The following is an 11,861-nucleotide window of genomic DNA, read 5'->3' on the forward strand; positions in this document are numbered from 1 at the left end:
AGGCTGCAGTGGCCGGAAGCGGCCACTGCACTCCAGTCTGGGCGACAGAGTAAGACTCCAACTCAAAAAAAAAAGTGGGCAAAATATATGAATAGACATGTCCCGAAAGAAGACATACAAGCAGCCAACAGATACATGAAAAAAATGCTCAGCCTCCACAAAGAAATGCAAATTAAAACCACATTGAGATACCACCTCACTCCAGTCAAGATGACCATCATCAATAACTCAAAAAACAACCAATGCTGTAGAGGATGCAGCAAAAGGCAACACTTCTATACTGTTGGTAGGAGTATAAACTAACACGACCTCTGTGGAAAGCAGTTTGGCAATTCCTAAAAGATCTAAAAATTGACCTTTCATATGACCCCGCAATCCCCCTACTGAGAATATACCCGTAGGAACTCAAATCACTCTATGAAAAAGATACCTGCACGTGTATGTTTATTGCAGCATTGTTCACAATAGCAAAAACATGGAATCCACAATGCTGCCCATCAAAAAAGAACTGGATAAAAAAAGTGATACATATACACAATGGAATATTACACAGCCATAAAGAAGGGAAAAATTATGAACTTCACAGCAACTTGGATGAACTTAGAGTCTATAATACTGATTGATCTATCATAGAAACAAAAAACTGTGTATTACATGTTCTCACTTATAAGTGGACCTTGATCAATTATCGTAATAAGAAAAAGTTTGGCAGTAGTGGGGGGGATTGGAAGTAGTGAGAATCTGCTGGGGGAGGTACACCTCATCAACAAGGGTAACTGCATAATGAACATTTGTATACCTAACCCTAAATTGTACCCTACATCTTTAAAATTAAAAATTAAGAAGAAGAAGACTTGACCTGGGTGAGGGTTATAAGGGTGTGTTCATTTTGAGATAATTTAATGAGTTGTACACATTATAATTCATGCACTCGATTTATTTATGATTTGTGTACTTATTGATATGTGCTTTACATCAATATTTTAAAAATATTTCCAGCTGGGCACGGTGACTCAAGCCTGTAATCCCAGCACTTGGGGAGGCCGAGGTGAGGGGATTGCCTGAGCCTACAGATTTGAGAACAGCCTGGGCAACTTGGCGAGACCTCATCTCTACAATAAATCAAAGAGTTAGCCGGGCATGGTAGTACGTGCTTGTAGCTCTGGCTACTTGGAAGGCTGAGGTGGAAGGATCACAGGAGCCCAGCGGGTTGACACTGGGGTGGCCATGAGTGTGCCACTGCACCTCAGCTGGGCAATGGAGAGACTCCAACTCAAAAAAAAAAATGTCCATGAATCACATCAGAATGAATCCCAATAGGAAGACAACAGAAATGGAAAGTGGGTATAAAAGAGAATTTAAAAAGTAGTTAGGGGAGTGAGTGGATACGTAGATGAAATAGGGCCTCTGCTAGCAACAGGTCTAGAGTTTGTGCTGTCTAATATGGACATTAATGCAGATAGAAATTTAAATTTAAATGTAATTAAATTAAACATTCAGAGCCGGACACAGTGGCTTTGTCTTACAGTTCTAGCTACTTGGGAGACTGAGACTGAGGATCACTTGAGCCCAGGAGTTCGAGGCTGCAGTGAGCCATGATCACATCACTGCACTCCAGCTTGAGTGACAGAGTGAGACAGTGTCTCTTGAAGAGAAATAATAATAATAATAAAACAGTTACTCCATCACCTTAGTCACATTTCAAGTGCTCGGTAGCCACATGTAGCTATTGCCCACCACACTGGACAGCATACAATATAGAAATTGTTCATCATCACAGAAAGTTCTGTTGGACTGAATAGGTGGATATGGATAAGATCTCCTGGAAATAAAAGATCATGCGAGAAGGAGAAGCTGAAAACCACCCATGTTAAAGGGGTTAACTGTTCAAGGAAACAGATCAAAGTAACACAAGATCCAGAAGAAAATGATATCATAAAAGCCAAAACATTTAGACAGTTTCAAAGAGGAAGTGTTACTGTCAAAAGTTCCACAGAAGGAGCTAGAGCCAAGTGGCAAGAATGAGTCATTGGAAAGTTCAGCAAAACAGTTTCGGTGTGTATGGAAATCAGACTGTGGGATCCAGAGAGTGAAGGAATGGAGTTAGAAATTTTCAGCAAACCTGTGTTTAGCTGGGAGTAAATTCCCTCCCACTGTGCCCTGGTCTATAAAGCCCAGACAAGCCACAGAGTCCCAGGGCCCTGAAATGGTTTGACTAGTGCAAATCCTGCAAGAAGGTAAATGTAGACAAGGCAGGGTAAGGCAGGAAGACTCACGCACAAACATCCTTGTTTGGGCCCAGAGAGAGGCTGCCAGTAGATGTAGGCACTCTGACCATAAAGGAGTGTCCCCAGAGGTTATTTCCGGGGTCTCCAGTGGGGTTTCTGAGAGTGTATGTGCTATGGGATAGGGCACAGTGATGTATCATCACACACACACACACACACACACACACACACACACACACACACACACACACACACACACAGCTTGCGCCCTAAAAGAAATAAGAACGAAGATCTCAGGGGGTTGTCAAATGCAGAGTATTAATTTGTGAGATTTCCCACTACCACCCCATTTCTGGGGTCTCTGGCTGCTGAAAGTGACAATGGATTTTGAAGTGGGGGCTTCTCTCTGGGATCAACGAGGAAAAACCTCAAGGCTTTGAGGGCATTGAGGGCTACAATCACCTCACCCCTCATTTCTGAGTGTCTCAGACTACAGAAGGGATATTGCACACAAGGGATTTTCACATTTTGGTTTGCAATTGCCGTTTCCTCCTGAGAGTCCTGGCATCCCCTCCTCCCAGTCCTTATTTCTCTCAAGGATCCAATAGCACCCTCCACCAACCCCCATATCCCTCAGGGATCCTCCCCCCACAAAGGTGCTACTACCTGTGGTCCCCTCACTCCATCCCTGCTTGTGTCTTGTTACTGACTTTTATCCAGTCTCTTATTTATTTACTTCATTTTCCTGGTTGACTTTATGTCCCAGTCAACTCTGCGCCTTTATCTTTCCTTCTGAGAACCTTGGATAGGTGTGGGGAGGGGTCAGAGCCCCAGAGAGAAAGGAGCCTCCACCCACCCCCAGTGGCCCAGAGGCCCAGGCTTCTGTGATAAGAGAGGAGGAGTCCTGGGGCAGCAGCTGCTGGGGTGTTGTCCGAGAGGACACTCAGGCTTTGCAGCTGCTGTTCCCAGGGAGGATTTCCCAGCAAACAATGAGTCCCCGAGGTAGGGAGGAGGCAAGCTGGACATGGGTCAGGCCAGCCCTTAGGGAGGAAGAGCTGGCTGCATCTTAGAAAGTCCCTACCACCTTTCAACTCTTTCTTCTGCTTCCTGTGAGCAATCTAGACTCCCATCTCCGGCAAATTCAGGGGTAAGCAGGAGGCAAAGTCACCTAAAACCTGTTCAGCCAGTCCCTTCTGAGGGAACCAATCCAAAATCAAATAATTCTCCAAGAAGGGGAATCCAGGTGCCTGCCTGAAATCAGGAAACAGACCTCAGACCCCAGGGCCCACCTGCCCCCAGCCTGGGACCCTGCTGCAAGAACCTGCCTTCCACCTACAATCCTTGAGAATTTACAGAGCACCCTCTGGAAGATAAATCAGCCCAGGGAGGCTAGTTTGGATGTTCCCATTGCACAGATGAGAAACCCAAAGAGTCCCGTTGGATTGGGGGTGGAGATCTTGAGTCCCACTCCACAGGCCCCATACTCCTGTCCATCCCCAGACACCTGCCGCCCCGTAGTGCCTGGGAATAGGATATGGGTGGCTGGGGACCAGGGGTCGGCCTGTGGGAACTGGGGAGGAACTGGGATCCGGATATGGCTCCTTCACTGTTGTTTCTGGCAGGAGCCAAAGAAAGGACTCTGACCAGTGAGCCAGCAAATATGACCAAATGCCACCTCCCGCCCTTACCCATCCCTCACCCACCCCCGCCCAGAGACCCAAGCTCTCAGCACCCTGCTCCCCAGCTGTCTCCCTCACTGACACCACCCTTCCAGGACCAAATTTTCCAGTAGGCTCCCAGGGTGTAGCTACCAACTGTCCTCACATCCTGTCAGGACCCAGGCGCCCAGACTCACCCTCCACCCTCCCCAGGCCTCCATGGCTCTCCATTCCACCTGGCCCTGAGATCAGCAGCCTCCTCCGGGAAGTTGGCACCACCTGCCTGGCAGGTGGCCCAAGGTGTGGCCTGAGGGGCCAAGAAACTCCACTATATAGCCCAACCCGTGGACTGACCCTGGCAGCTCCAGGGACCTGCAGGTGAGAAGGGCTGGAGTCCCCTTCAGAAGTGAGAGAGCAGGTCCCCTACGCTTGCCCTTGACTCCAGGCCTGCTCATGCTACCCTCAGACCCACTAGACAGCCAACCCCCTACCCTGTCCCTGGCTCCTGCCCTCTCCACTCCACTCCCAGACCCCCTGGACAACCAACCTCCCCTATGCACATGCACCAGCCCTTGGATCGTGTCCACCTTGTCCCATCTGCCTGACTTCCCTTGCCACCTCAGCCTTCCTAGTGCCCAGGTGGCCTTTGTCCTGAGAATGGGCTCTTCTGTCCTCTCTGGGAATGTCTCCAGCAGGGGTGGCAGACCAGCAGCCTCCTATGACCCCTTCTTTCCTTACTGCAGGTATGGGTTCCCTGTGGAGCTGGTGGACGCTGTGGGCTGGAGCAATCCTCCTGTGCGGTAAGTCAGACCGAGACCCCCTCTGTGTCCTTGTTTCAATCTGGGGAACTCTATCTGGGTCATCATCTTCCAGTTATGCCCTCTGCACACACCCGCCTCCCAATGTCAATCTAGCCTAGCTGAGACGAGAGACCCTTGCCCTTAGCTTCTGCAGAGAAACGTGGAATTTACCTGTTCTCGCTATTTTCTGTAGGGAAGCAGATGAAAACCTTAGTTCCCAAGCTCAAGTGTGGAAGAACTGTCACTCCCTTGGTTTTCTGCAACTCGACTAAGGTTTTGACCCTGAGCCTCATTCTGCTGAGATGATGGAAAACGTCACTAAAGTTGTTCTTGGAGGGCTTTGTCTTTAATTCTCCTGGGGATATGTCCAAGACTAGAGTCTTAGGTAATGCCAAAGAACTGGAGGAAAGATAGGATATCAGGACCATCTAGTCACCAATCAACATTCATCTGGGTTATTTTGAAACGTTACTGTTGTCCCTGATGCCCTGACACCCAGAACACTGGGATATCCTTCAAGGCTCCCCTTACTTGGAAGGTAGACATTCCCTAACCCCCACACTCTCTTTAAGATTCCTTAGACCTCTCTCGCGAGCTCTCCCCGCACCTTCAGCCCTAGAGAATCTCTTCCTAGTTGGAGGTGTTGAGAAGCCCCTGCTCTCCTCTATTTCTAGCGGATATTTTGTCCATACTCCCATAATCCCCTTCTTCCCATACCCCCACTACACAAATCCCCAAGTCTTAGTAAGACAGAAATCACACACTGGCAGCTGTGTCCAGCCAGTTTGGGCCCAACAAAGCTTAAAATAATTTGGGGTTGGAGATTTCACACAAAAACTCAGTCAATTTCTCTTGAAAAATTGGAAGATCTGGCATTTTTTTAAAAAAGCCCTCAGCCCTTCATAATAACAAGTGAAAGCTAGTAGCAATTTTATTATTTTTTACTAATGTATATTTTTAATTTTAAAAAATTTAATTATTATCAAAACATAATAGTTGTATATATTTATGAGGTCTGTGTGATCTTTTGATACAGGCATACAGTGTGTAATGACCAAATCAGGGTAATTGAGGTATCCATCACCTCAAGCACTTACATTCCTTTGTGTTAGGAATTCCAATTCCACTCTACTAGTAATTTTATAATATACAATAAATTGTTGTTGACTACAGTCACCCTAATGTGCCACCAGATGCTAGAGTTTATTCTTTCCTTCTAACTGTATTTTTGTACCCATTAACTATTCCCACCTTGTCTTTTCCTCCCCACTTCCTTTTCCAGCTTCTGGTAAGCATCATTCTATTCTCTTTCTCCATGAGTTAATTTTTTTTTTAATTGTTAAGTCCCACATATGAGTAAGAACACATGAAATGTGTCTTTCTGTGCCTGGCTTCTTTCACTTAACATAATGTCCTCCATTTCCACCCATGTTGTTGCAAATGACAGAATATCATTCTTTTTAATGGTTAAACAATATCCCTTTGTGTATGTGTACCACATTTTATTTACCCATTAATCTGCTGATGGACACTTAGGTTGATTCCATATCTTGACTATTGTGTATAGTGCTGTAATAAACATGAGAGTGCGTCTATCTCTTTGAATTACTGATTTCCTTTCTTTTGGCTATATACCCAGCACTGAGATTGCTAGATCATATGGTAGCTCTATCTTTAGTTTTTTGAGGAAAAAACTACTGTCTCCATGGTGACTGTACTAATTTACATACCTATCAACAGTGTATGAGGGTTCCCTTTCTCCACATTCTTACCAGCATTCCTTATTGCCTGTCTTTTGGATAAAATTTATTTTAACTGGGATGCAATGATATCTCAGTGTAGTTTTGATTTGCATTTTTCTGATAATTAGCAATGTTAGAGCATTTTTTCCACACACCTGTTGGCCATTTGTATGTCTTATTTTGAGAAATGTCTACTGTAGATCTTTTGCTCATTTTCAAATCTGATTATTTACATTTTTTCCTACTGAGTTGTTTGAGCTCCTTGTATATTCTGGCTACTAATCTCTTGTCAAACAGGTAGTTTGCAGGAGGTTTTTTTTCTTTCCCATTCTGTGAGTTTTCTCTTCACTTTGTTGATGGTTTTCTTTACCAGGCAAAAATTTTTTAACTCGATACAATCCCATTTGTCTGTTTTTGCTTTGGTTGCCTGTGATTTTGTGCTTTTTATTACTCGGGAAATCTTTACCCAGACCAGTGCCCTAGAGTGGTTCCCCAATGTTTTCTTCTAGTAGTTTCATAGTTTAGGGTCTTAGATTGAAGTATTTAATTCATTTTGATTTGATTTTTGTATATAGTGAAAGATAGGGGTCCAGTCTCATTCTGCATATGAACAACCCATTTTCCCAGCACCATCAATTGAGGGGACTGTCCTTGTCTGCAGCCATACTACCCTGGACACAGCAGATCCCCTCTGATCTGGGACAATAAGTAGGATTGAGGTTGTGCTTTCCCCAATGTACGTTCTTAGTAACTTTGTTGAAAATGAGTTCACTGTAAATATGTAGATTAATTTCTGGGTTCTCTATACTGTTACATCAGTCTATATGTCTGGTTTTATGCCAGTGCTATATTGTTTGGTTATTTATAATCATGTAGTATAATCTTAATTCAAGTAATGTGATTCCTCTAATTTTGTTCCTTTTGCTCAGGATAGCTTTGGCTATTCTGGGTCTTTTGTGGTTCCATATAAATTTTAGGATTTCTTTTTTTTCTGTGAAGAATGTTGCTGGTATTTTGATAGGGATTGCATTGAATCTGTAGATTGCTTTGTGTAGTATGGACATTTTAACAATATTGATTCTTCCAATCCATGAACATGGAATAGCTTTCCTTTTTATGTATCTTCTTCAATTTCTTTCCTCAATGTTTTGCATTTTTCATTGTAGAGATCTTTTACTTCTTTGGTTAAGTTTATTCCTAGGTATTTTATTGTATTTGTAGCTATTGTAAAAAGAATCGCTTTCTTGGCTTCTTTTTCAGATTGTTCGCTCTTGGCATATATAACTGCTACCAATTTTTGTGTGTTGATTTTGTATCCCACAACTTTATTGATTTTGTTTATGAGTTCTAATAGTTTTTTTTATGGAGACTTTAAACCTTTCTAAATATAAGATCATATTGTCTGTAAACAAGGATAATTTGACTTCTTCCTTTCCAATTTGGATACTCTTTATTTCTTTCTCTTGTCTAATTGCTCTGATTAGGACTTCCAGTACCATATTGACCAACAGTGGTGAAAGTGGGCATCCTTGTCTTGTTTCAGATCTTAGAGGAAAGGCTTTCAATTTTTCCTCATGCAATATAATACTAGCTGTGGATCTTATTGTTGTGTTGAAGTATGTTCCTTCTACATCCAGTTCTTTGAGAGATTTTTTGTTTGTTTTTGGTTTTTTACCATGAAGGGATCTTGAATTTTATCAAATGTTTTTTAGCATCAGTTGAAATGATCATATGGTGTCTTGCCCTTCCTTTATTCTGCTGATATGATGTATCATACTTAATGATTTACATAAGCAACATGCCACTTTAGATGGTGTGAGAGTGCTCCAGTTTCCACAATTCCCCCAGACTTTTTCCACATTTGTATAACTTGCCTGGCCCTGTCAGCATTTGAGTTTGAGGGCCCTGTCAAAGTGTTAAGGATTTTGGGAAACCAAAGCCAGAAAAGCTTATAGGTGAATGCTGCATGAATCAGAAGAAAGGAAAGAGAAGAGGAAAAAAAGTTCAAGCTAATAATATTTCAACATGATTCTGGGAATAGGGCAAGAAATTGTTTCCCTGGTGGGGATGTGGATTGGATAAGGGGACCCACAACTGCACTTTCGCACCCCAGGGTTGACCCAGGAGGCCTCAGTGGACCCCAGGAACACTGGAGGAGAGGAATTCCTCACAGCCTTCCTGCAGAACTACCAGTCTGGCTACAGCAAGGCTTACCTCCGGCTCTTCATCTCCAGTCTGTCAAAGAGTCCCGCCTCTGTCTCCATTCTCAGCCAGGCAGATGACACCTCGCAAAAGGTCACAGTGAGGCCCGGGGAGTCAGTCATGGTCAACATCGATGCCAAGGCTGAGATGGCCGACAGCAGTACCTTCCAGCATGCGGTGGTGGTCCACTCTGACCATGCCATCTCTGTGCAGGCGATAAACGCTAAGCCCAACACAGCGGAGCTGACACTGCTGCGGCCTGTCCATGCCCTGGGCACTGAGTACTTTGTGCTCACACCCCCTGGCACCTCAGCCAAGAATGTCAAAGAGTTTGCTGTGGTGGCCGGCGCAGCGGGTGCCTCAGTCAGTGTCACGCTGAAGGGGTCAGTGACATTCCAGGGCAAGTTCTACCCAGCAGGCAATGTCCTAAGTGTGAATCTGCAGCCCTACGGCGTGGCCCAGCTACAGAGCACAGTAGATCTTTCAGGGTCAAAAGTCACAGCCAGTAGCCCTGTGGCTGTCCTCTCTGGCCACAGCTGTGCCCAGAAACACACAAACTGCAACCACGTGGTGGAGCAGCTGCTGCCCACATCTGCCTGGGGCACCCATTATGTGGTGCCCTCTCTCTCCTCCCAGAACCGCTATGATCTGGTCTACGTTATGGCCAGCCAGGCCACGAAGCTCACCTACAACCACGGGGGTACCACCGGCTCCCGTGGGCTCCAGATGGGTGACGTGGCAGAGTTTGAGGTCCGACCATCTCGACCACTCTACCTGTCTGCAAATGTGGGCATCCAGGTCCTGCTATTTGGCACAGGTGCCACAAGGAATAAAGTGACCTATGACCCCTACCTGGTCCTAATCCCAGATGTGGAGACCTACTGTCCCGCTTATGTGGTCAAGAGTGTGCCGGGCTCTGAGGGCGTGGCCCTGGTGGTGGCACAGACAAAGGCTGCTGACAGGCTGACCATGGACGGGCAGGCACTAGGGACCAAGCTCACCTGGGCGGCTGTGCCAGGCAGTGAGTTCTCGTATGCTGAAGTGGAACTCGGCACTGCTGACACGATCCACACGGCTGAGGCCACCACCAACTTCGGGCTGCTCACCCTTGGGCTGGCCCAGGCTGTGGGCTACGGGACAGCAGCTGATTGCAGTCGACGTGAGTGACAGGAATCATTCCCCTGGCCCTGTCCACCTGGGGACCCCTTTCCCACTCTGCAATTCTGTGGCTTCCTGGCTGAACTGAGCTGCTCATCCTCCTCCTCCTCCTCCCTGACATCCTCCCTTAAGTCTTCCCAGCCCTTCCCTCCCCCCAGGAACAATATTCTAAATATTTAGTAACTAGTAGGACCCAGGGCACAACTTGTCGGAAGAGATGCCACCCAGAGCACTGCAGCAGCGTCCTGGAAGCTCCCACCATGCCGGCATCAGCCCTTGTCTGTTGCTTTGTTCAAGGAAGGGTCTTAGGGGAGAGCAGGGATGTCGAGAGAGAGAGAGAGAAGAAAAAGAAGAAGAAGAAGAAGAAGAGGAGGAGGAGGAGAGGGAGGGAGGGAGGAATCTTTGCAGGGTGATGCATGTCAGGTCAGTAGCTTCTTACAAACCAGTTTGGAACATTCTGGTACTTTAGTAACTGATACAGCTATACTAGTTGCTAATTGCCACTTCCCACACTGCACATGGGAATGTTGATGCCCAAACTCGGGAGGTCTAAAAATATAATAATAATGATGACTACCATATTGCAGGGGAGTGGGGTATCTCCCAACGTGTCAGGATTTATCCAGGTGCTTCGTAGTCACTGACATAGTTCATGTATAGGACTTCCTCAAACTCAACCCATCAAGGAGCTGCCACCAGGCCCTGCAGTGTGGTATCCGAAGATACATGCTAGAGCCAGAGTGTCCAGGGTTCAAAACTTGACCTCTCTGGGATTCTGTCTCCACATTTGTGAAATGGGGATTGTAAGTGCCTCATAGGATTGTGGTGAGGGTAGAAAGAGTTACCGTTTATAAAGCATTTATAGTGGTATCTGGCAAGTGATTAGGGCTACATAAGGGTGAGCTATTATTATGAGGGGTCAGAGGACATGAACTTTTGAAGACTGGGAGGGCTGTTTCTTCTTATGTGGTCATTCCCAAGCCAGGACCCTAGACTCTAGAGATCCCAATCCTGGCAAAATTGTCCCTCCTCCCTACCCTCCAGGGCAACTTCAAAGTGTCACTTTGGGATTGAATAACAGACTGGAGGAGGGGGCAACACTCAATTTAATACCTGGGTTCAGTACCTTCCCTTACTTATGCTTTAGCTTATTTAAACCTGACAACATTCCCCTCCACCTCTATCACCATACCCAAGTTACAAATGAGGAAACTGAGGCACAGAGAGTTAAAAATAACTTGCCCAGTGTCTCAGAGCTAACTGGTGGAGCCAGGATTCCTACCTAAGCAGCCTGACTACACAGTCCTTTCCATTCTGCTGAACAAACTGTCTTCCATTTTCTGTCCTTAAAGAAAAAACCCTTAGCCTGTTGACCCCGGTGGGAAGGTGGGCATGCGAAGAAAGAGGGAGAGAAAAACACAAATTAACATTTCAAGCCGGACACAGTGGCTCGTGCCTGTAATCTCGGCACTTTGGGAGGCCAAGGTGAGAGAACTGCCTGAGTCCAGGAGTTCAAGACCTGCCTGGGCAACATAGCAAGACCGCGACTCTATAAAAAATAAAAAAAATTAGCCAGGGGTGGTGACATATGCCTGTAATCCCAGCTACTCCAGAGGCTGAAGTGGGAGGATTCCTGAGTCCAGGAGGCCCAGGCTGCAGTGAGCCATGATCATGCCACTGCAGTCCAGCTTGGGTGACAGAGTGAGACTCCAGCACACACACACGCACACACCATTTCGGTGACTGTTCATGCCCGTCCCTCTTCACTATCTTTCTTTCTTCTGGGCTGAGCTGTGTTCAACTGGGGAATCAGAAAACCTGAGGTTTTCAAAGCCGTCTGAGCCGCTCCTTCCCTGTGGAGTTCCCGATCCCCGTTTTCCCACCTCGACAATGGGCGGTGGTGATGGAACTGCCGGGGCTCCCCAGGGCGAGGGGGAGCGCCAGGATGCCTGCCCAGGCGGACACTTCTGACTCTCTCTCTCTCTCTCTCTCACCGCCCCTTCCCTCCCCAGCGCGGCTGTCCTCGGCTGCGACCGCCTGCGAGGGCGTCCAGTGTGCGGCCGGGCAGCGCTG

General features: G+C 46.5%; 1 protein-coding gene across 1 annotated transcript in view; it reads left to right on the forward strand.

The window, feature by feature from the left end:
- The first annotated feature begins 4,631 nt into the window (after nucleotides 1-4,631).
- The window catches only part of FCGBP (Fc fragment of IgG binding protein), a 41,956-nt gene continuing 34,726 nt past the window's right edge, over nucleotides 4,632-11,861 (forward strand). The window contains exons 1-3 of the mRNA XM_021710667.1: nucleotides 4,632-4,686; nucleotides 8,542-9,789; nucleotides 11,801-11,858. Of these exons, the coding sequence (XP_021566342.1) occupies nucleotides 4,632-4,686; nucleotides 8,542-9,789; nucleotides 11,801-11,858 (1,361 nt within the window). The remainder of the gene's footprint in view (nucleotides 4,687-8,541; nucleotides 9,790-11,800; nucleotides 11,859-11,861) is intronic.

Source organism: Carlito syrichta, unplaced genomic scaffold, assembly GCF_000164805.1.
Source record: "Carlito syrichta isolate Samal-C Ts95f unplaced genomic scaffold, Tarsius_syrichta-2.0.1 Scaffold79789, whole genome shotgun sequence".
Classification (NCBI taxonomy): domain Eukaryota; kingdom Metazoa; phylum Chordata; class Mammalia; order Primates; family Tarsiidae; genus Carlito; species Carlito syrichta.